Source organism: Saccopteryx bilineata, chromosome 6, assembly GCF_036850765.1.
Source record: "Saccopteryx bilineata isolate mSacBil1 chromosome 6, mSacBil1_pri_phased_curated, whole genome shotgun sequence".
NCBI classification, from domain to species: Eukaryota; Metazoa; Chordata; class Mammalia; order Chiroptera; family Emballonuridae; genus Saccopteryx; species Saccopteryx bilineata.
Genome location: NC_089495.1, coordinates 108,326,393 through 108,349,364, shown reverse-complemented (window position 1 = coordinate 108,349,364; position 22,972 = coordinate 108,326,393). Strand labels below are relative to the sequence as shown.

General features: G+C 41.4%; 1 protein-coding gene across 3 annotated transcripts in view; it reads right to left on the bottom strand.

The window, feature by feature from the left end:
• RNASEH2B (ribonuclease H2 subunit B) overlaps positions 1–19,973 on the bottom strand; it is a 73,449-nt gene extending 53,476 nt beyond the window's left edge. Inside the window, exon 1 of one of the 3 annotated variants that reach the window (XM_066236026.1) lies at positions 19,097–19,973. In XM_066236026.1, the coding sequence (XP_066092123.1) occupies positions 19,097–19,160 (64 nt within the window). In that variant the 5' untranslated portion in view covers positions 19,161–19,973. The remainder of the gene's footprint in view (positions 1–19,096) is intronic. The other 2 variants (XM_066236025.1, XM_066236024.1) reach the window with 2 other exon arrangements.
• Positions 19,974–22,972: the final 2,999 nt, after the last annotated feature.

Here is a 22,972-nt window from a genome sequence, read left to right as displayed (position 1 = left end):
CCAAACACATTTTATGAGGCCAACATAACCCTCATCCCAAAACCAGGCAAGGATGGCACAAAAAAAGAAAACTACAGACCAATATCTCTAATGAATACAGATGCTAAAATACTAAACAAAATACTAGCAAATCGAATACAACAACATATTAAAAAAATAATACATCATGATCAAGTGGGATTCATCCCAGAATCTCAAGGATGGTTCAACATACGTAAAACGGTTAACGTAATACACCATATCAACAAAACAAAGAACAAAAACCACATGATCTTATCAATAGATGCAGAAAAGGCTTTTGATAAAATACAACACAATTTTATGTTTAAGACTCTCAACAAAATGGGTATAGAAGGAAAATATCTCAACATGATAAAGGCCATATATGATAAACCATCAGCTAACATCATATTAAATGGCACTAAACTGAAGGCTTTCCCCCTTAAATCAGGAACAAGACAGGGTTGTCCACTCTCTCCACTCTTATTTAATGTGGTACTAGAGGTTCTCGCCACAGCAATCAGACAAGACAAAGAAATAAAAGGCATCCATATCGGAAAAGAAGAAGTAAAGGTATCACTTTTTGCAGATGATATGATCCTATACATCGAAAACCCCAAAGAATCCACAAAAAGACTACTAGAAACAATAAACCAATACAGTAAGGTCGCAGGATACAAAATTAACATACAGAAGTCAATAGCCTTTCTATATGCCAACAATGAAACAACTGAGAAGGAACTCAAAAGAATAATCCCCTTCACGATTGCAACAAAAAAAATAAAATACTTAGGAATAAACATAACAAAGAATGTAAAGGACTTATATAATGAAAACTATAAACCATTGTTAAGGGAAATCGAAAAAGATATAATGAGATGGAAGAATATACCTTGTTCTTGGCTAGGAAGAATAAATATAATCAAGATGGCTATATTACCCAAAGCAATATACAAATTTAATGCAATTCCCATCAAACTTCCAATGACGTTTTTTAAAGAAATAGAGCAAAAAATCATCAGATTTATATGGAACTATAAAAAACCCCGAATAGCCAAAGCAATCCTAAAGAAAAAGAATGAAGCTGGGGGCATAATAATACCTGACTTCAAACTCTATTATAGGGCCACAACAATCAAAACAGCATGGTATTGGCAGAAAAATAGACACTCAGACCAATGGAACAGAATAGAAAGTCCAGAAATAAAACCACATATATATAGTCAAATAATTTTTGATAAAGGGGCCAACAACACACAATGGAGAAAAGAAAGCCTCTTCAATAAATGGTGCTGGGAAAACTGGAAAGCCACATGCAAAAGAATGAAACTGGACTACAGTCTCTCTCCCTGTACAAAAATTAACTCAAAATGGATCAAAGATCTAAACATAAGACCTGAAACAATTAAGTACATCGAAGAAGACATAGGTACTCAACTCATGGACCTGGGTTTTAAAGAGCATTTTATGAATTTGACTCCAATGGCAAGAGAAGTGAAGGCAAAAATTAATGAATGGGACTACATCAGACTAAGAAGTTTTTGCTCAGCAAGAGAAACTGATAGCAAAATAAACAGAAAGCCAACTAAATGGGAAATGATATTTTCAAACAACAGCTCAGATAAGGGCCTAATATCCAAAATATACAAAGAACTCATAAAACTCAACAACAAACAAACAAACAATCCAATAAGAAAATGGGAAGAGGATATGAATAGACACTTCTCCCAGGAAGAAATACAAATGGCCAACAGATATATGAAAAGATGCTCATCTTCTTTAGCTATTAGAGAAATGCAAATCAAAACGGCAATGAGATACCACCTCACACCTGTTCGATTAGCTGTTATTAGCAAGTCAGGTAATAGCAAATGTTGGAGAGGCTGTGGAGAAAAAGGAACCCTCATACACTGTTGGTGGGAATGTAAAGTAGTACAACCATTATGGAAGAAAGTATGGTGGTTCCTCAAAAAACTGCAAATAGAACTACCTTATGACCCAGCAATCCCTCTACTGGGTATATATCCCCAAAACTCAGAAACATTGATACGTAAAGACACATGCAGCCCCATGTTTATTGCAGCATTGTTCACAGTGGCCAGGACATGGAAACAACCAAAAAGCCCATCAATAGATGACTGGATAAAGAAGATGTGGCACATATACACTATGGAATACTACTCAGCCATAAGAAATGATGACATCGGAACATTTACAGCAAAATGGTGGGATCTTGATAACATGATACGAAGCGAAATAAGTAAATCAGAAAAAACCAGGAACTGTATTATTCCATACGTAGGTGGGACATAATACTGAAACTAAGAGACATTGACAAGAGTGTGGTGGTTACGGGGGGGGGGGGAATGGGAGAGGGATAGGGGGTGGGGAGGGGCACAAAGAAAACAAGATAGAAGGTGACAGAGGACAATCTGACTTTGGGTGGTGGGTATGCAACATAATTGAACGACAAGATAACCTGGACTTGTTATCTTTGAATATATGTATCCTGATTTATTGATGTCACCCCATTAAAAAAATAAAATTATAAAAAAAAAAAAAAAAAATTTCCCCATTTAAATTAATGGGGATGCAATTAATCTGTTCTGGCCCCCAAAAACCATATGGATATTTTGTTTTATATGCTTTTAAATAAGAAAATGTACTTTATAAATAACAAATACATATACACACACACACAATAAAAGAGAATGTAAAGAAATAAACTGGTTTATAAAGTATATTTACCTTCAAGGTCGGGTGAAAATGCTGGCAGAGAGGGTTTTCATTTTGTGTGCTTTTGCTTAACATAACTTACTCTCTACACACTTAATGCTACATTTAATGCAAAATTGAACTTACACACTACATATGATATGTAACTTTATCGCTAAACTTAATTGCTATTTTTTTACTTTGCCTAATCATCATCATTTTCTTCACTGACTTTTGGCTTTTTCACTACACTTTCCTCGCTTTCAATTAGAGGCCATTTCAACAAAAACCTTTCCATGGAAGTTTGTTTCTTCCTCTCTTTCAGAACGTTTGCAGGCCATCTAGTGGAGGGTGGTAGAAGCTCATGATTCAAATATCCACTTGTGACTTAAAGCAAAAAATCCTGCAAGTGACTGCTCGTCTCTCAAATTGCTTGTGATTTAAAGTGCTCATGTGTCAAGGTACCACTGTATTGGTCAACTTTTCAATTTCCTTGATGATACTTCTCCTAATTGTTTTATCCATATCAAAATAGGTTATTAACACCCCCCAATGTTACTGTTCAATTTTCTATATCTTCCTAAAAAACTAGTCTTGTGATCATTATAAATACAACATGTATTATGCCCAGTAACAATTTTTGTCTTCAGGTCTATTTCATACGATATTTGCCACTCCAGCTCTCCTTTGACTACTGTTTGCATGGTATCTCTTTTTCCATCTGTTTATTTCGAACCTATTTGTGTCTTTAAATCTAAAGTGTTTGTCTTATAGGTAGCACATGGTTGGATCATGTTCCCTACCACCACCATTCTGCCAATTTCTGCACTTAATAGGAATGTTTAATACATTTACATTTAATGTCATTACTGATAAGGTAGACTCTTCATCTGCCATTTAACAATTTGTTTTCTATATATCATAAGTTTTTGTTCCTCTAGTTCTCTATTAATACCTTCTTTTGTATTAAAAAGATATATTCTAGTGTGCCATTTTAATTCTTTTTCTTTTACTATATTTTTGGGAAAGTTATTTTCTTAGTGGTTGTCCTAGGAATTACTATTAGAATCTTAATTTACAGATTAACACTAACTTGAAATTTTCAACAATATATAGAAACTTACCTCCAATATATTCCTTTTCCTCTTCCCCTTTTGTGTTACTATTATTAAATTATATCTTTTTATAAGCCTATTAACAGTTTTATTGTTCTTGACTTATGGAGTTGTATTTTAAAACAGATAGGAGAAAAGAGTTACAACAAAAATACACTGTACTGATTTTTATATTTATCTATGCATTTACCTTTACCAGTGCTCTGTATTCTTCATGTGCATTAAAGTACCATCTAGTGCCTTTTCCTTTATATCTGAAGGGCTTCCTTTATTATTTTTATGGGTCAGGTCTACTAGTGATGAATTCTCTGTTTCTTTATCTGAAAATGTCTTCATTTCTCTATCAGTTTTGAAGGAGAGTTTTCATATGTAGAATTCTTGGTTAAGTGTGTTTTTCTTTCAGCATTTGAATATGTCATAACACTAACTTCTGGCTGCTGTGGTTTCAATGAAAAGTCAGCTGTTCCTTTGACTGAGCATTCTTTACTTGATAGGCCGTTTTCTGCTGTTTTCAAGATTCTCTTTCTTGTCTTTGGTTATTGTCAGTTTGGATATGTGTGTATGCATGGATCTCCTTTAGTTTATCCTACTTTGGATAAACTAATATAGGTTTATCCATTTATATATATGCTGGTATGCTTGATGGTGCACTACACATCTCTAAACTGTGTTCACTTTTGTTAGTTCTTTCTGTTTCTCAGACTAGACAATCTCAACTTATCGACCCTCAAGTTTGCTGTTTCTTTCTCTGCTAGCTCTTGAGCATAACAGTAAAATTTTCATTTCAATTACTGTATTTTTCAACTCCAGAATTTATATATTCTTTCATAATTTTTCATTATTGATATACTCTATTTTGATAGACTTCATTGTCATATTTCCCTTTAATTCTTTAAGACATGGTTTCCTTTAGTTCTTTGAGTACATCCATAATATCTGATTAAAATTTTTGTAGAATAAGGCCAATACTTAGGGCTCTTTAAGAACAGTTTCTATGGGTTCTTTTCTCTCCTGTGTATGAGCCATACTTTTCTGTTTCTTCGTGTATCTCATATTTCTTATTTGAAAACTGTACAGTTTAGATGGCATAATAATTAATGTGATAATCCTGGATATTAGATTCCCCTCCCCCAACTCACCAATATTTGTTGTTGTTGCTGCTTTTTGTCATCATTGTAGTTGCTGTTTGGTTAGTGACTTTCCTGGACTAATCCCATAAAGTCTGTATTTCTTTCTAGTAGTATGCAACCACTGATATCTCAGTTAACTTAGTGGTTATCTAATGATAGAGCTGAGATTTCCTTAAGTGTTTTGAAGCAGTAAGTCTCCCAACATTTACTGAGGTGTTCTGCCTATGTGTTGGGGCATACCTTCAACATCCAAGCACTTAAAACTTCTGTCTTAGCTTTCAATTACTGCTCACCTAGGGCATGGGAGTCTATCAGAAGTAAGAAATTATGGCCCTCTTAAGTCTTTCCTGGGCATGCACACAGCCCTGCATAAGGTGCATAGCCTTCTAATTTGCTAGGAATATGTCAGAACTCTTAAAAGCCTCTTACGAGTATTTTATTGCTTTATCTTCCTTTGAAGTACTATCCCCTCGGCAGCTGATATGTTAAACAATTGCCACTGATTGTTTTTAACAAAGGCCCTGGGGATACAGCTTTTCCTGCAGAGCAAGTTCTGAGTTTCACAGGGCCAAGTGCCTTGTGAATGGGGTTTTTCCAGGGAGCTGCAAGACAGGTCAAATAGGGACAATGTTCTGAGAATGGGACTTTTCTGAGGCGTTCCAAACAAGGCTTGCCCCATCCAGTGGTTGCAAGGCAGCTGATTTTCACAAGTACAATGTTTTCAAGACTGCTGGTTTTCAAGGCAACTGCAGACCTGAAGCAGAGGGAGATGAGAACAGTTCAAGTTACAATGCCACAAACCCTGCTTAATTCAGCAGTTTTTCTGGAATAAACACTCCTCAAATTGTTGGAAGCTGTTGGCTAATTTCAAGAGTTCTGAAAAAGTTGATTTTGGCCATCTTTGTCAATGTTTTCATTACTTTTATGAATTTACTCCCACCAAGTTTTGAAAGCTTAGTAAAGAAAAAAGAACTCATGCTGCTATAATACTTCTGATAAATTTCTTAGTCTATGCCTAGCATTAGGCACAGAAAATTACCTGTATCTATAAATTAAAGGTTCTATAAATGTTAAAGAGTTTTTAACTTTCATTTAAATTTGGAAAACCCTGAGTCATCCAATGGGCTAGTTCCTCACCCATCAGACTTGGAAGCTCCATCTTTTTTTTTCTTTTACTTGCATCTAATACAGCTGAAGGATAGTTAGGTTAATTAAGGAAGACAAAAATATGCTTTTAGAATAATGGGAAAGAACCAGAAATGGAAGAGAGCGGGAGTGTGAAAAGGGCTCTCTATAAACCTGTTTTTAGCTAATGCCTATTCCTTCGATAGGAAGTACACGAGATATGGATTGAGACAGATGCACAATCCAATCCCAGCTCTTCTCCTTACTCGGCAGTCTGTCCTTGAGCAAGATATTCAACCTTCCCATGCCTCAGTTGTTTCCTTTATAAAATGGTTATAACAATAATCATCTCACACGTTTTTGTTAGGCTTAAATATATATGAAAGAGCCCTGAATATGTAGTAAGCACTCAATTAAGAATCAGTTTTTTCTCTCAACTACATGGAAACATTAAGAATAAGTAGAGATTACTAAAATCAAAATGTAAAAGTAAAAAATCCCACATACAGAATTACCTACAGGCCTAACAGCTTGTGAATAAATGATGTTAGGATCAGTCTATAATTTCTAAAAAGCCAGAACACAATGCACTTTATATGCAAAAATTAAAGTAACTTACAGTAAAGTACCCAGCAGAGTTTCTCAGTAAATGTTATATGAATGTGTTGTTCAATTTTAGAAAAAGCTGAATAAGAAATGGTAAAAGAAGGTTTTGATATATAATGAACAGAACTTCGTTTATCTAGAAAAATTACTCATATGAAACACTATTTCTAAAAGTCTTCTGAATAAAATAAGACTTCATGTTATATTTTTTAAAGAGTAAGTTTTACACTTCCTTTTTTTTACTGTTTTCTCTTACATAACAGATGACATAAGCCATGCTAGCTAAAAGAGTGTTTTTAAAAAAACAGAAGAAATTCAGACAAATCAGAAGCAGGCACTCTATCTTTGGACCCACTTCGGATTCAATATCTCCAACTTCCCAATTCCTCAAGCCCTGCCACTCTAGTTTATGTCAAACCAGTTCCACACCGTTTTCTGATAGTCTCTGTGTTCTCTGTAAAGATCAAATTTTGTGTCCCACCCGTCGCCATTAACACTAGCAACAAATCTCACATCTGTTTATTATCCTGAGCCATACCTCAACCAAACTGATTGCCACTTTCCTGATATTTGGATGTGAGATAACGTGCCATGACAAAGACATAACTGTGTCTAATGAATGTAAAATAACAAACAATAGATAATATGTATCAGACATTTACTATATACCAAGCAATGTCCAGTATATGTTACATAATGCAAACCATATAATATATCTATGAGGTAAGTATCATTTTAATTCCCATATTTTTGGATGAGAAATTTGTCCAAAGTAAATAAACCTCTCTAAGGTCACAGAGCTATTCAAATATATATATTTGAATATTTATATATAATATAAACATTTTAAACCATGACACTTGAGAGAAACTCAATCTCAAGTCTCATCCTTTTTAACTCGGAAAACACAAACTGCAGTTCCAGTTCTGAAGCACAATAACCGTCTTGGTCTGACTGTCTCCTATAACACAAATGTCTTGAACTCATCTATCCTCCGTGTTCTGTCCTCCTCAGCCTGGAGGACCAGAGCGTCATCTACTCCGCTAGAGGCGCAGCAGAAGGAAAAGGAAAGAGCAGGGCTTTGGGGAAAGTGAGACAAAGGAGGATCAAAAACTACAAAAGGGATGAGAGAAATTTGGTGTGGAACACAAGAAACATCTAGTGATAAAAGCAGATAAAGTTGAGTTTGACCGATGACAAAAAAACCTCATCTTCCTTTTAGAGAGTACAATACCCTATACATAGCTGCATAGACCCCCAAAGTTATCTGTGACATTTTACTAGTTCAAAATTAAGAGTACATAGCATGTATCAGCATATAGACTTCATGACCTAATAATTTTGAAGAGTTAGTCATGAAGCATAAGCCAAATTTAGAATGTGTGAAAAGGGATCATGTTGCATATTTTTCACTTAGACTATATAATATGGGGTGTTGTACAGCTGATATAAAGTAATTTATCAACCCGTTTTTGAACTTAGCAGCTCTTCCTTTTCCTTCTCTGGGTTAAGACAAGTTTCTCTATTTCATTTAAAAATTTAAAGACATGAGACAGGAGAGAGAGAGCCACACTTTTGCCAAGTGTTCTTATGACTTGGAAGCCATGGACATGGGTTCATGACCCTGTCTGATTTTTGGCACACAGCAGATAAGCTCTGAGAACATAACCCACATGGAGAGGAAACAAACCAAACAAAACACCAGACACCAAAGCACCACTCACTTTCTTTTTAGATACCATATCAAGGCTGCTCAGGTTTCTTAAGAAGATCTAATGGGAAAAAATATAATGAGTAGCACTCTCATGCTCTGTGTTCTAAACAGGCCTCAGTTCATTTTCTGTAGACATCTGCCATTAACATCTATTCAGAATTCATGGTTCCTTTTTGCCTGATCACCAGAGATATTCCTTGGAACCACTTTGCTAGGACACAAATATAATGTGTACAAGACAATCCAGCAGAATGTTTAAGTTCTTTGCCACTTCTGGGAATTCTAATTTCAGTCATAACTGTAAGCCCTGTCATCCCGAGATGTTAGCACTCCCATATGGTCCGAGTCATTTTTCTGATGTTGAAGAGGTCTGGGTCATTTTCTTGACTTTGAAGCTCTCATCTTCCTCCAACATTAGAGGAGGCAAACCAAGAAGGGAAATACTGGACAGGCAGAAAGGACAGACCAGACTGGGATGTCAGTAACTGGCTCCAGGAAAGGGTTACCTGGCCTCTGGTCATCAGAGGGAACCCTAGCCCTCCCAGGTCTCAGCTCTCCAAAATGGTAGCAACTACCACCATTCAGTCAGCAGTGGCCACAGGAGAGCCAGCAGTCTATGCCTCCTAATTCCTATTGAGTGTTAGGTAGATTATTTAACTTCTCTAAGTACTGTAGAACGGTGATAATAAAACTTGCCTTGACTACTTTACAAGTTCATTGTGAGGGTCAAATACTGTACAATAACATACCATAGTTCCCCGTGTATAAACGCACCCTTTTTCAAAAAATTTGGGGTCTAAAAACTGGGTGCACTTCATACAGTGCTTGTAGATATATTACTTGCATTTCCCACCTGTTTTTAGGCTCATTGTTGTAGTTTTTTTACTTTCATTTCTCGCTTTTTCATACTTGTCTTTGCGCTCATTGTTTCACACTTGTTACAGGTACATGACAGTAGGTTATGTTTCACCATGTTCTGCCCAGAAATGGCTCAGAAAAGATTTTCGTACAGCGTTGAATTCAAGTTAAAAGTGATCCAGTTTGCAAAAGTGAATGGAAATCGTGCTGCTGAACGTAAGTTTGGTCCTCCTCCAACTGAGAAATCCATCTGAGTCTGGCTACAGGAAGAAGAAACCCTACTGAAAACGCCACAGCCGAAGAAGGCCAGGAGAGGCAAGTCAGCAAAGTGGCCTGATTTAGAGAGGGAATTGAAGATTCGGATTGAAGAGCAAAGGGTAATTGGAATTCCTGTGTCCACAAAGATGGTTCAGCATGAGGGAAGAAGAATTGCTGATGAAAAAGAAGTTACTGATTTCAAAGGAGGACACAATTGGTGCTTCAAGTTCATGAAACGGAATGGACTAAGCATGCGTACATGCACACTTGCCCAAAAGAGGCCTGAAAGCAGTGTCATTCAAAGTTTTGTCATTCAATGTCGGAAAACACATCAGTTTGAGTTGGGACAGATTACAAATATGGATGAAGTCCCCTTCAATTTGATGTTCCAAGTAACAGAACTGTTGATAAGAAGGGGTTGAAACTGTAACTGTGAAGACAAGTGGACATGAAAAGAGCCATTATACACTTGTTCTAGCTTGTTGTGCCGACAGAACCAAGCTGCCTCCTATGCTAATTTTCAAATGCAAATAATGCCGAAAGAAGACATTCCTCAAGGAGTGATTGTCCATGTTCATGCAAGGGTTGAATGGATCAGGATGGGATGAAGATCTGGTTTGAGAAAGTTTAGAGAAGATCAGGTGGGTTCTTACACAAACCTGCCGTATTGGTGCTTGATCAGTTCAGGGCACACATAACAAAAAACACAAAGAAGATTGCTGCAGAGCAAAAAACAAAAGTTGCCATCATACCTGGAGGCTTGACATCCCAGCTCCAACCACTTGCTATCAGCATTAACAAACCCTTCAAAGCTGCCAGAGAGATGAATGGAACCAATGGATGAAGTCTTCTGGGGACAATTTGACACCAGCAGGAAGAGTGAAAAAACCAATTAAAGGTTAAATTTGTACCTGCATGAGAAGGTCCTGGGATAATATCAAGATTGAGATAGTTGTCAAGTCATTTAAGAAGTGTGACATTTCAAATGCCATAGATGGAGCTGAGGATGAGGCAATATATGAAGACAGTGATTCGTCATCAGACACAGATGAGGACAAGCTAATGGATGGGAGTTTTGACAGTGATGAGAAGTTGTATGAATTTTATGATGAATAAAACTTGAGTTCAATAACTTTAATACATTTTTTTTTAAAACTTCGGGCCCTAAAATTAAGGTGCATCTTATACATGGGAGTGTCTTATACATGGGGAAATATGGTACATCAAAGTGTACTGTAAAAGTGTAAGAGCCAGAGGATGGACTTCCTAAAACTTACATAAACCTTGGCTAAATGTAGGAGAGTATAAATTGCAACCAAAATCAAACTCCCCACACATATAAATGTCTGCCATAACTGTATGCTATTCAGTTAAAGAAACCACCAATAACAGAGAAACTCAGAATGCTTGACTCACACAGGCCCGGTCACAAGTGGTTCAGGCTTTTGACCGGAGCTTAGTCACACTGGTGAGTGATGGCAGTGGCTGGGTCTTGTGCTGTGTATCCTCACTCTTTCCTTTTCCCAAGTGCTTTCTCTACTCTCCAGTACAGCTTCGTCCACCCTCTCACCTTGTGTTTGTAGAAGCACCTGCCCCTCCCTGGCTACTGATAACAGGGGGTACAGGCTGGGTTTCATGGGATCATAGCAGGGCCAGTCAGAAGGCTATTTTGAAAAGTTTAAAACTAGAACTAAAAGAAGAGAGGAAGCTTCTCTCAGCAGACACCAGGAGGTTTGAGGTTTGGGTGCAGAGTGCAGCCAGTTTTCCACTAAACAGAGGAAGCTGGTTTGGGAACTGAGGCCCTTGCAGGGAGATCAGCTCTGGCTAGAGAGACCTCAGCCAGCCAGCCTGGACCCTCCTCATTTCAGAGGCAGAGAACAAAACAGGCGCCCGAACATGCACATCTGACCACTTCACCAGGGAGCCCATTCCACCTTAGCGGACAGACATATCTAGAAAAGAGAGCTACTTATAAAGATATTTAAAAAAATTTTTTAAGATAAATGCATCTTTTTTTTAATGTTTATTTTATTGATTTTAAAGAGAGGAAGGGAGAGAAAGAAAGACAGGAACATCATTCTGTTCCCATATGTGCCCTGATCGGGGATCAAACTGGCAACCTCTGTGTTTCGGGGTGATGCTAACCAACTGAGCTATCTGGCCAGGGCTATAAAAATATTTTAAAAACAAATATAAATAAAAAGGACTACATAAGCAAAGGCTATTGCAGGAAGAAATAAAATGTGAGACATTTATTCTTTCCATAAATGTTTATTAAATGCCTCCTCTGTCCCAGATTCAGGTTAAGAACTTGGAATGCAAAAGGGAGCTTCCATGTAACTAATTCAAACCAACAGACAGAAACCCCGTGAGACTGGTACTGCTCTCCCAGGGTAGGGGTGAGGAAATTGAGGCTTGGCAATGAGGACACAATTTCTCCAAGAGCACAAAGCTAGTGAACAGCACCAATCCAGTTTTAAGTGTGTTTTATTGTAGTCAGACTTCAGAACACTGGTGAGTTGTTTGTTTCTTAACATTGTGGTTAAAGCTCAGAGGACATGGGGGAAACCCATGTAGCTCCTATTCTGCTATTCAAATAAAAAGTTATGAATACTGCTTATGTTCCTTTTGTGAGTTCTTTTTTCTGCCCTGGAGAATAAATATGCAGGACTCATGAGTTCTTATTTATAAAATGTCCCAGGTCTTTGGAACAATTACTACTAGTAGGACAAGAAGATCAGGCTCCGGAAACAGCCTAATTACAACTGGCAATTAAGTCAATCCACTTCAGAACGTGCTCAAATCGCAAGGGGAGCAGATCCAGTGGCCATCTGAGAAAGGTCAGTCTGGTTCCCACCAAAAAATGTTTCATAAAGACAAAGCCAGACTCAGGATTTGTGTGGAAAATGTTACATATGCTCCGTGTTAGAAAACTCAGAGACTCCCACAGCTGCTGAAGGCCTATGGAGGACCATTCAGTAAATGACATATCTTCCCAGAAGCTGAGCTTAATTATTCAGAGGTTGTCTAAAATCAGCACTTGAAATGGCCCCGCCTCCTGAGCCCCCTCAACCTCCTGCCCCATGGCTGGCCAAGCTACGCACAGGTTCCTCCCATGTGAATAAGCTCTCCTGGAACTAAGGAAGCTTTCAGCTCACAAAGTGTATTTTTAAACACAGACATACATGCAAACAGTTTGACAAAGAACAAAAAAATCTGCCTAAATATTCCTTCTGAGATTAACCATGTGCACTTAAGGAGGAAAAACTTCTTTAGTTTTTTAGGGTCACTGAAAAGTCATTTAGGTCTACAGTAATTCTTCTTTTGCCACATAGTTTTACTTTTGTCAAACAAGGTGTTCTTGGGGTCTTATTAAAAAGCTACAAATCAGTAATAGCACTGATATAAATTTTTTCCATCATTAAATAGGAAAATTAGTTTTTCCTTTTAAACTTTATTTCTCTTTAATTCTTTAATTAGAACATAGTTTGAAACTTACATTCATACAATGCTTTCAAATTCACTTTTGCATTCCATCTGAAGAGGCTCTAATATCATTATTTGTGACCGTCACGGCGCCTCACATAAAAGGCTCGTTACTGTATTTGCAGTGGCAACGTTAGGCAGAAAGGCCTGGGATTCTCAACTCCCAAAAAGTAACAAACACATCCTCTACTCCAGCCAGCTGGGTGGAGGGAAATACAACCCTTCCTAAAATAGTGTTAAACATGTATTTGTATGAAATAAAGTTGAATTACTTTATTGCAAAACTTGTCTATAGTTGAAGATTTACTCTGAAGTCCAGTTTGATCAGAGGACTGAATGGTCATTTTCAGCCTAAATGAACCCAAATGAGTTTTTTTTTAATGGTCCTGAGATCATTTCTATCTTTGCTTTTTCCCCTCACACAGCATTAGGGTTTCCTTATGTTGAACATTTCCTTGGAGATGGCTAAGAAACAGGGTTCAGCCACATTAACAATCGACGCAGTCTTCTAACCGACACTTAGTAAATTTGTTCCCAGCTGGCCTTCCACATTACAGTCCACTCCAATTTAGCAGAACTGACAAGTGTACAAAACTTGGACTACAGAAAATATTTAAAATATGACTTACACATTTACTTTTAGGGCAGCAAAGAGGAATGGAAACTTCTACAATATTCCAAAAAGTAGAGATGTTAATGGCCTCTTATAGTAACTAAAACTGCAAATAGGTTAGTATTCCCAGGCCTTTCATTTAATTTCCACTCATGCGGGGGGGGGGGGGGGGGAGCATCAACTCATTATTCTACTTAGTTGTTCCATTTTGTTGTGCACTCAGTGTTTGCTTCTCATATGAGCCCTGAACTGGGGATCAAACCCGTGACCTCAACACACTGGAACAATGCTCTAACCACTGACCCAACCAGCCAGGGCCTCTCAGGTCATTTTTAAGGAACATTTCAGACTGTCCTAACCCATGAGAAATGATTACCTTACTAAAAAGGAAGGTAGGTGTGTTTCTGCTGGCCCATGAGAATCAAGGCCCCAAGTCTGACCACCTCACAAATATCCTTGCAAGTTCCAACTTTTATTTTTCTGGGATATTTGATTTCTTCAGACAAAGGGAAAAAATTAAGAGACTTACACAGTACTTTTAATTTACTCTTCAAGCTATAACAGTGCTAATGCAGGCAACTTGATAAAGTTAAATATTGGGAAAAAGGTGCTATCTCAAGGTTTGGTAGCTTCATGGATAAATCTCTAAAGATCTTCTGGTTTGTTAGTTAATGTGCTCCCTTTTCAGTATATACAGTAAGCTCTTCAGATTCTTCTGCCAGAAGTTTTTGAAAACCAAGCACAGACTGCTTCCATCAAATACTTTTGAAAAAAATCTCATGTAATCTTTGTTTCCTTTACTAAGGGCCCAACTTTCTGTAGCTATGGTGCTCACTCAGCTGAGGGTAGTCTCCTCTTCTCAAATGCATAACTTACTGGAGCGGATTTCCTAACAAACACATGTGCACACCTCAGACCCTGTGCATACAAGCACTCCCCTGACCATGTCCGTCTGGCCTACCACACAGAGAGCCAAACCTCAGGACGGCCACTCCTAACACCCAGTCCAGCCCTCGCGGGCTGGTCGCACTGCCGTGGCTTTCAGTGTGCTCCCCAGACCAGCAGTGTCAGCATCACCAAGGAACTTGTTAGAAATGCACATTGTCAGGCCCACCCCAGACCCACTAAATTAGAAACTCTTGGGCTGGAGCCCTGCTCCCCAGGTGACTCACACCCTCAAGTGTGAGGAGCACTGTTGCACTGCAGTATCAAAGCACCAGCGTTTGTACCCTGAGCCTGCAGGTGGCACTAAAGGCCGGCTAGAAGAAACTACAGAAGCAGGAAGCTTAAGGCTGTTACAGAACCTGCCTCCCTGTTTTCTGTCAGTTCTTCAGCAGCTGCCTCAGCCTCCTCCAGCGAAGCCAAACGTCATGCTGCATCTCAGTTTTGAACAGGAACTGGGCTGAAACTGTTCTTACAGCCCCAACTGAAGAAATAATAACCCCCTAATTTTACAGGATGCAATCAATATTTAATTTTTTGAAGGTTTTGTGTTTAATATAATGAGGATACAAACACACTTTAAGAATTAATGTTAAGAAACTTAAATTATTCTCAGCCATTGTAGGTATCTGAATAATAATAATGTACTTGATCTGAAAGAATAAACAGAGTTCCTACCCTTAAAATCTCATTGAATTGGCCTGGCCGGTTGGCTCAGCAGTAGAGCGTCGGCCTGGCATGCGGGGGACCCGGATTCAATTCCCGGCCAGGGCACATAGGAGAAGCGCCCATTTGCTTCTCCACCCCCTCCTCCTTCCTCTCTGTCTCTCTCTTCCCCTCCGGCAGCCAAGGCTCCATTGGAGCAAAGATGGCCCGGGCTCTGGGGATGGCTCTGTGGCCTCTGCCCCAGGCGCTAGAGTGGCTCTGGTCTCGACAGAGCGACACCCTGGAGGGGCAGAGCATTGCCCCCTGGTGGGCAGAGCGTAGCCCCTGGTGGGCGTGCCGGGTGGATCCCAGTCGGGCGCATGCGGGAGTCTGTCTGACTGTCTCTCCCCGTTTCCAGCTTCAGAAATAAAGAAAAAAAAAATAAAATAAAATCTCATTGAATTGATGGAACAAAAGTGAGACAAAGATATTTCTAATATAAAGTATATACACAAGTAGCCCTTTACAAGATTCTGTCAAGACCATGAATTGTGCATTAACTGTTTTACTATACAAACATCTCTAGTGAGGATGTGGAGCGACAGGAACTCACACACTGCCAGTCTGAGAGGAAATCAGTACAACCACTTTGGAAAACTGTTCCGCAGAGTCTACTAAAGCCCATCACACAAGTACCTAGGATAAGCATTTCCACTCTCCGGTATGCACACTAAAGAAATTAGTTTCTCTGTCTATCCTAGAAGTGTAATTCAAAATAATTACCAACTGGAAATGTCCATCCACAGTGGAGAAGATAAATATTATGGGTATTCATACAATAAAATATACACAGAAATGAAAACACAAACCAACCAACAAACAGCTACACTTAGCCTAGATCAGGGGTTCCCAAACTTTTTACACAGGGGGCCAGTTCACTGTCCCTCAGACCGTTGGAGGGCCGGACTATAAAAAAAACTATGAACAGCCCTGGCCGGTTGGCTCAGCGGTAGAGCGTCGGCCTAGCGTGCGGAGGACCCGGGTTCGATTCCTGGCCAGGGCACACAGGAGAAGCGCCCATTTGCTTCTCCACCCCTCCGCCGCGCTTTCCCTCTCTGTCTCTCTCTTCCCCTCCCGCAGCCAAGGCTCCATTGGAGCAGAGATGGCCCGGGCGCTGGGGATGGCTCCTTGGCCTCTGCCCCAGGTGCTAGAGTGGCTCTGGTCGCAACATGGCGACGCCCAGGATGGGCAGAGCATCGCCCCCTGGTGGGCGGAGCGTCGCCCCTGGTGGGCGTGCCGGGTGGATCCCGGTCGGGCGCATGCGGGAGTCTGTCTGACTGTCTCTCCCTGTTTCCAGCTTCAGAAAAAAAAAAAAAAAAAAACAAAAACAAACAAAAAAAAAAACCTATGAACAAATCCCTATGCACACTGCACATATCTTATTTTAAAGTAAAAAAACAAAAAAGGAACAAATACAATATTTAAAATAAAGAACAAGTAAATTTAAATCAACAAACTGACCAGTATTTCAATGGGAACTATGTCCTCTCACTGACCACCAATGAAAGAGGTGCCCCTTCCAGAAGTGCAGCGAGGGCCGGATAAATGGCTTCAGGGGCCGCATGTGGCCCGCGGGCCATAGTTTGGGGACCCCTGGCCTAGATGAATCTCACAGGCATAATGCTGAGTGACAAAAGCCGGACACAAAGGAGCACACACCAACCCAAAGAAGAGGCAAAATCAATCTCCGTAGACAGAGGTCAGCAGGGAGGTTACCAGGCTATCTACCAAACAGGCATGAGAAGCTTGCTAGAAAAGTTCTACATCTTGACCTGGTTACAGAGGTATACACATATGAAAAGTTCAGAGTTTCACACTTAAATGTGTATATTGTGTGTACGTTATATCTCTTTGGACGACTGAACAGGTTAAAAACACAACAAGGCCCTAGCAGGTTAGCTCAGTGGTAGAGCACTGGCCTGGCATGTGGATATCCCAGGTTCAGTTCCTGGTTAAGGCACACAGGAGAAGCGCCCATCTGCTTCTCCACCCCTCCCCCTCTTGCTTCTCTCTCTCTCTCTCTTTCTCTTTCCCTCCTGCAGCCATGGTCCAATTGGAGCTAGCTGGCCTCAGTCTCTGACGATGGCTCCATGGCGTCAACCTTAAGCGCTAAGAAGAGCTCTATTGCTGAGCAACAGAACAACACCCCAGATGGGCAAAGCATGCCCCCTAGAGGGTTTACCAGGTGGATCCCCCGTCCATGTGCATGTGGGACTCTGTCTCTGCCTTGCCTCCTCTCACTAAATAAAAAAAGAAAAAAATACACACAAAAATATTAACAAACTGACATGTAACAACGTTGGTCAAATAAGTTTATAAAATGTGATTTTTATGTTTGCTTGCTTATACTTTGCAATGGGGGCTGAGTAGTGCCAGGTAAGTCTGTGGAATTACAAATTACCTTCCTGCTTGGAAAGGGCCATTGTCTTGCTAATGTTTGCTGGAGGAGAAGTTTTTGTGCCAGAAAGTTTAGAAGAGAGAGAAGAGGGCAGAAGGAAGCCATGTTTGCAGAGTAAGAGAAGAGGGAATGCAGAGTGCTGAAGAAGAAGCCAGTTTGTGGAGAGAGAGAGAAGGTGTGCAGATGGGAAACCAAAGCCGAGGGGCTTTTGTGAGCTCCGCTGAGTATGGCGGGGCCTTTAATTCTAGGAGAAACCAGAGAAGATTGTCTGGGTTGTGGAACCAGAGAATGTGTCAGGGCTTTGAGAGCCCTGTGTGTTGCTCCTCGGCTGAGAGGCTTTAATAAAGGAATGGCCCACCATTGTTTGGCTCCACTTTTTTTACTGTCTCTCCGAATTCAATGAGAACCTGCATGTTCATGGCCACAACAGCAGCAGCTACTGGCCATACAAACAATTTTCAATATCCATCATAAAATCTATGTTACTGGGTAACTATATCCTCATCAGCAAATACTTCATTTCAGCATTTGCTGAGCTAAATCTCATCAAATACAGAGAGCATCAGACTTTCCTCATTTCCAATGTCCTGCCGTCATATCAACGTATCATTCTACACAAGGACCAAACCTTCCTGGCTTTCACTCCCTGGTCCCAAACTCCTTTTATTCTTCCACTTAACGGGGCCCATCACGTGTGGTAACTGTTCATCATCCCAAGTCCCTGCAGGCTCTGGATGGCTGATTATCTGGGTAGGGGTTGGGGTATGAAAGACCTTCCTCCAGCATTCCTGTCATTACCTACCCCCCTGAATCTCTTTGAGCCACCCCTGTCCTACCCCCTACCACCATCCAGCTTCCACCAGCCTCGCCATCCAGGGCTTGTCTCAGGGCAGGGGACTCTTTCCGAGGCCATTCCGGGCCTACTTGATTCTAGCTTCCGATCCAGTACGGGCCCAGACGTGGGGCCACCCGCTGAGTGGGGCAAACTAAATTACATCCCGAGGGCAAGTCACCCCCAGGCGCATAGTGCACCCAGAACCGGAGACCTGGAATCCACACTGCTTTCAGCAGGCCCCGGCCACCCCCAACAGCGCACAGAATCCACAAAGAATGCGAGCGGGGGACGGGGTGCACTGCCGGCTTCGGATCTGAACACCGCAGGTGGCCGTAACGTGTGACCCAGATGAGGGACAATGTGTTCGTGGGGAGAACAGGGCCCAGCAGCGGGGCCCAGGAGCACGCTGAACCTGTGCGGGCTGCGCCCGGGGCTCAGCGCCGACTGGGGCCCGTAGGAGTGCGCGCCGGCGCCGGGAGCCGAGGGCCGGCGGGGGGCGCTCCCGGCCGTGGCAGACGGGAGCCCGCACGGCGCCTCCCCGGGCCCGCTCTGCGCGCTCCCGGGCCGGCCGCACGCCTTGGGACCGGAGTGTTTACCTGGAAGCAGGAACACATGCTGCCGGGCGCCCGCGCCGTCACCACAGTCCGCGCGACCCGCCATGCCGCCCGCCTCCTCCCGAGCTGAGCGCGGCGCCTGAAACCCGGCGGCGGCGGCGGCGGCCTAGACCCTCGGAGCGCGGCCCGGCTGGGCCTGCCTGGAGCCCGGCGGGAAACGGCGGGGGAGGGTCTGTTCCGGGTGGCGCGGCGCGCTGAGGCCTGGCAGGGCCGGGAGGCGGCCCGCGGGACGAGTTTGGTTTCGTTTCCGGAGCCAGAGGGCTGCCCGGGTTAACTTTTTAAATTTAGCGGCAGGCGACCGGCCGGCAGGGGGAGGGTCGCGGCCTGTCCCCTCCTCACTCCGCCAGAAGTAGGTGCTCACCCAGGGCGCCGAGTGACGCTGCGCCTCGGGGCCGCACGGGGACACGGGGGCGGACGGGTCGCCTCGGCCTGCGGCGCCAGGTCAGCCCACCCCGCGGCCCTTCCAGCGAGGTGGTGGCGCGGCTGAGGGACCCCCAAGCGCGGGAGCCGGCCAGACAGGGCCGGGGAGCTGATGGGGGCCCCAGGACGGAAGTGTGCAAGGCTGGAGCACTTGCACACAGCTGGCTGGGAGGAAGAGCATGCGCCCAGTCCACGTTAATTCTGTCCGAATCCTTGTGGACCCTTAGCTGTCGATTATCAGTTGCATTATGCGTAGGAATTAAGAATAGTGTGGGTTTTGTGGTTCATAACGCTTGTAATCCGTCCTCAAATTGGGCTGAGTCCTTATCACTAAAAAGAAGTTTCACAATTTAAGGCACAACATATGAATTTGCTATTTTGGAAGACTTTGTAATGAGTTAAAAACGACATTTTTAAAAGCAGTGTTTAAAAAGTCAGGCTCATGAAATTGGAGGAATTAAACTTCTAAAAATAAAATTTTAATTGAAAAGGGAATGCTTTGTGTACATAGTTTTTAAAAAGATAATAAATAATTCTCTCATACTTGAAAGAAAAGTATGTCTCCCTCCTACCCCAGATCCCCAGTCCCCAACCCCAGGGCAATTTCTGTTTACAATTTCTTTTTTATTCTTCCAGAAATTTTCCATGCACTTTAAAATTCTTAGGTCTTGCTTTTTTGCACAAATGGAACAATAATATACGTTTTGCACAAATGGAACAATGATATACATAACTCTTGATGCCCTTTGCTTTTCTTGTTTAATCCTGAAGATAAATTCGGCAGCACTAGGTCTATCTCAGTCGTCTGAAAAGAAATTTAGTTTCAGTCCAGTTCACAGTGAAGAGAAAGACCTTCTGGCTGAGGAGCGGCACCCAGATGCCAACTCTGGGGCAAAGAGCAGATTGATCTTGCTCTTTCTCTTCCCTCCCCAAGGTTATACTTGGGTAAAGCTCTGGTGTGTAGGCCAAATCCCCAGGCACGCCCTAATCATGAATAACAGCTACAAGAGAAGTATTGCACACAGTTCCCAAGCTCTAGCATACAGAGCTGTTTTTATTTTTCTCTGATCCTTTCCAGCCGTTAGCTGTATGAATATGTATTTTTTACATATTGTTTACACAGGGTAAAGATAATTTTGTCTAGTTTTCTCCCTTTACATTGCCATAAAAACGTTTGCTATGGCATCCAGAGCTATCATTGTTAATGGAGGCATATCACTTCATAATGCTAATGTACCAGAATTACTTAACCACTCCCTATTGTATAGTAATTAGGTTATTTCAAAGTATTATTATAAACTGCTAGAAAGTATACTGTATGTGGACTATGCAGCAGTTAAAAGCAATGAACTAATGTATACATAATGAACCAGATGTACCTGTAGCAACCTGGGTCCTTTATAGCAAGAGAAAAAATAGACATAAGAAGAGATTTATAGCAGAATAACATGTAGATAAATTAAAAACACACATGAAAAACATGTTTTATAAGGATACATGCACACTTACGACCATGTATCAAACATAAGAAATGGATGTCTTTAAATTTGGAGGAGAATGGAATACAAGATGAATAAGGAATTGAGGGGGAAAGAAAATCCAATCAGAGAGGGGCCAGGACACATGGATAGTTGTCACTATGTCCTATTAATGAGAGTATTATTAACTTTTTCATGTATAGATCCAAGAGCAAAAATATATATTTTTAAATGTGCTGCAGGCTCTGGCCAGTTGGCCGGAGTGTTGGCCTTGCATGAGGACGTCAGGTTCAGTCCCCAGTCAGGGCACGCATGAGAAGCGACCATCTGATTGTCTTCCCCTTCCTCCCCCTCCCCCTCCCTCTTCTCTCTCTTTTCCTCTCTCACAGCCAGTGGCTCAGTTGGTTCAAGAGTCAGTCTCAGGTACTGAGGATAGCTCGGTTGATTCGACCATCGGCCCCAGATGGCTTGCCAGGTGGATCTCAGTCTGGGCACATGCTGCATGTGGGAGTCTGTCTATTCCCCCTCCTCTCACTTAATAATAAATAAGTAAATAAATAATTAAAATGTGCTACAACAAGCATTTCTAAACAATTTTTTTATCCACATAAAAAGAAAAAAGTACCTTCTTGGAAGAGGGACTAGTGATATTAGACACTGACTCCGGATCCCTAGTGTCCTCAGGGTAAAGTCCAAGGCATTATGCTTTGAACACATGGTCCTTGAAGTCTGGTCCTCACTTGCCCCTCCGACCACAGCTCCCACCACCTTTCACTCCCCGCTCTGTCCACAGTCTGACCATGAAGTGGTTCCGTCACATCACTGCTGGACTCTGTGCTTCCAAGCTGGGACTGCTCTGCTCTCCACTAGGCTCATTCCACTCCCTTCTCCCATCACCCTCCACCACTGCCTGGACAACTTTTACTCATCTTTTAGCTCTTCCTTAGACAATACCTTCTCCATAGCACTTCTCTTCTTGCCTCCCTCCACCCTCCCCAAGAATGAGTGAGATGCTTCCAACCTTCCCAATTATCTCACCAGGCAGTGGAGCCTCTGATTCTCTTCAGTTCCTTGAGGAAGGATAGCATCTAGTAATTCACCACATTAACCTGAAAAAATTACAATGGCTTTCTCTGAGTACTGAGACAAGCTCTTCTAGTCCTCCAGTAGCCTAAAGGGGAAGTATTAGTATGATACCCGCATTTTATTGAGGATGTCTATAAATTTAGAGAAATCAAGTAATTGCTCACCATGCACAACCAGCAAATGCCAGAGCAGGAACCCCAACCCAGAGATTGGGCTCTTAAGCCCCCCTGCCTCCTTCCCTAGAGTCTCAATGCCTAGGACAAAACTGTGTGCACACATCATGGGCTCAGCAAATATTTTCTGAATAAACATATGAGGATAGATAGGTAGTAATGGTAATAGTATGGCTTGTAGTATTCGAAGTTTTATAAATAAGAACAACTTGATTACATCTAGTATATCATAAAATATCCTATAAGTTAATTTTTAGTCCCACTAATATGCAAAGAGACATCAAGTCAGTCTGGAAAAACAAAAAGAAGAAAGGAATAGCAACCTTAATACCTGTAAGTACAGAATCATAGAAACTTTTCTAAAGACAGAAGCAAGAGATGTTCATTTTCTAGTAAAAAACAAAAAAGGATCTGGGAAAAACCAGCTCAGAGTCAAGCGACCTTTAACAATGCTAACTGATCAGACCAGAGAACCCTTGAACAAAAGGTAGTGGAATTTATTTTTCTCTTCTAGATTATTAAAAACATATGAGAATGCATCTCTAGTAACAAAATAAAAATGAAAATCTACGCTTATCATCACTTTTATCCTGAGAAAAGGTTGTTGTCTTGTTTTTGTCTTGCTTCCAAATGCTCATCTTGGAACAACAGAGGAGGCCAAACGGTACTCACGCATAAGCTGGGAAGCAGCAAAGGGCCAG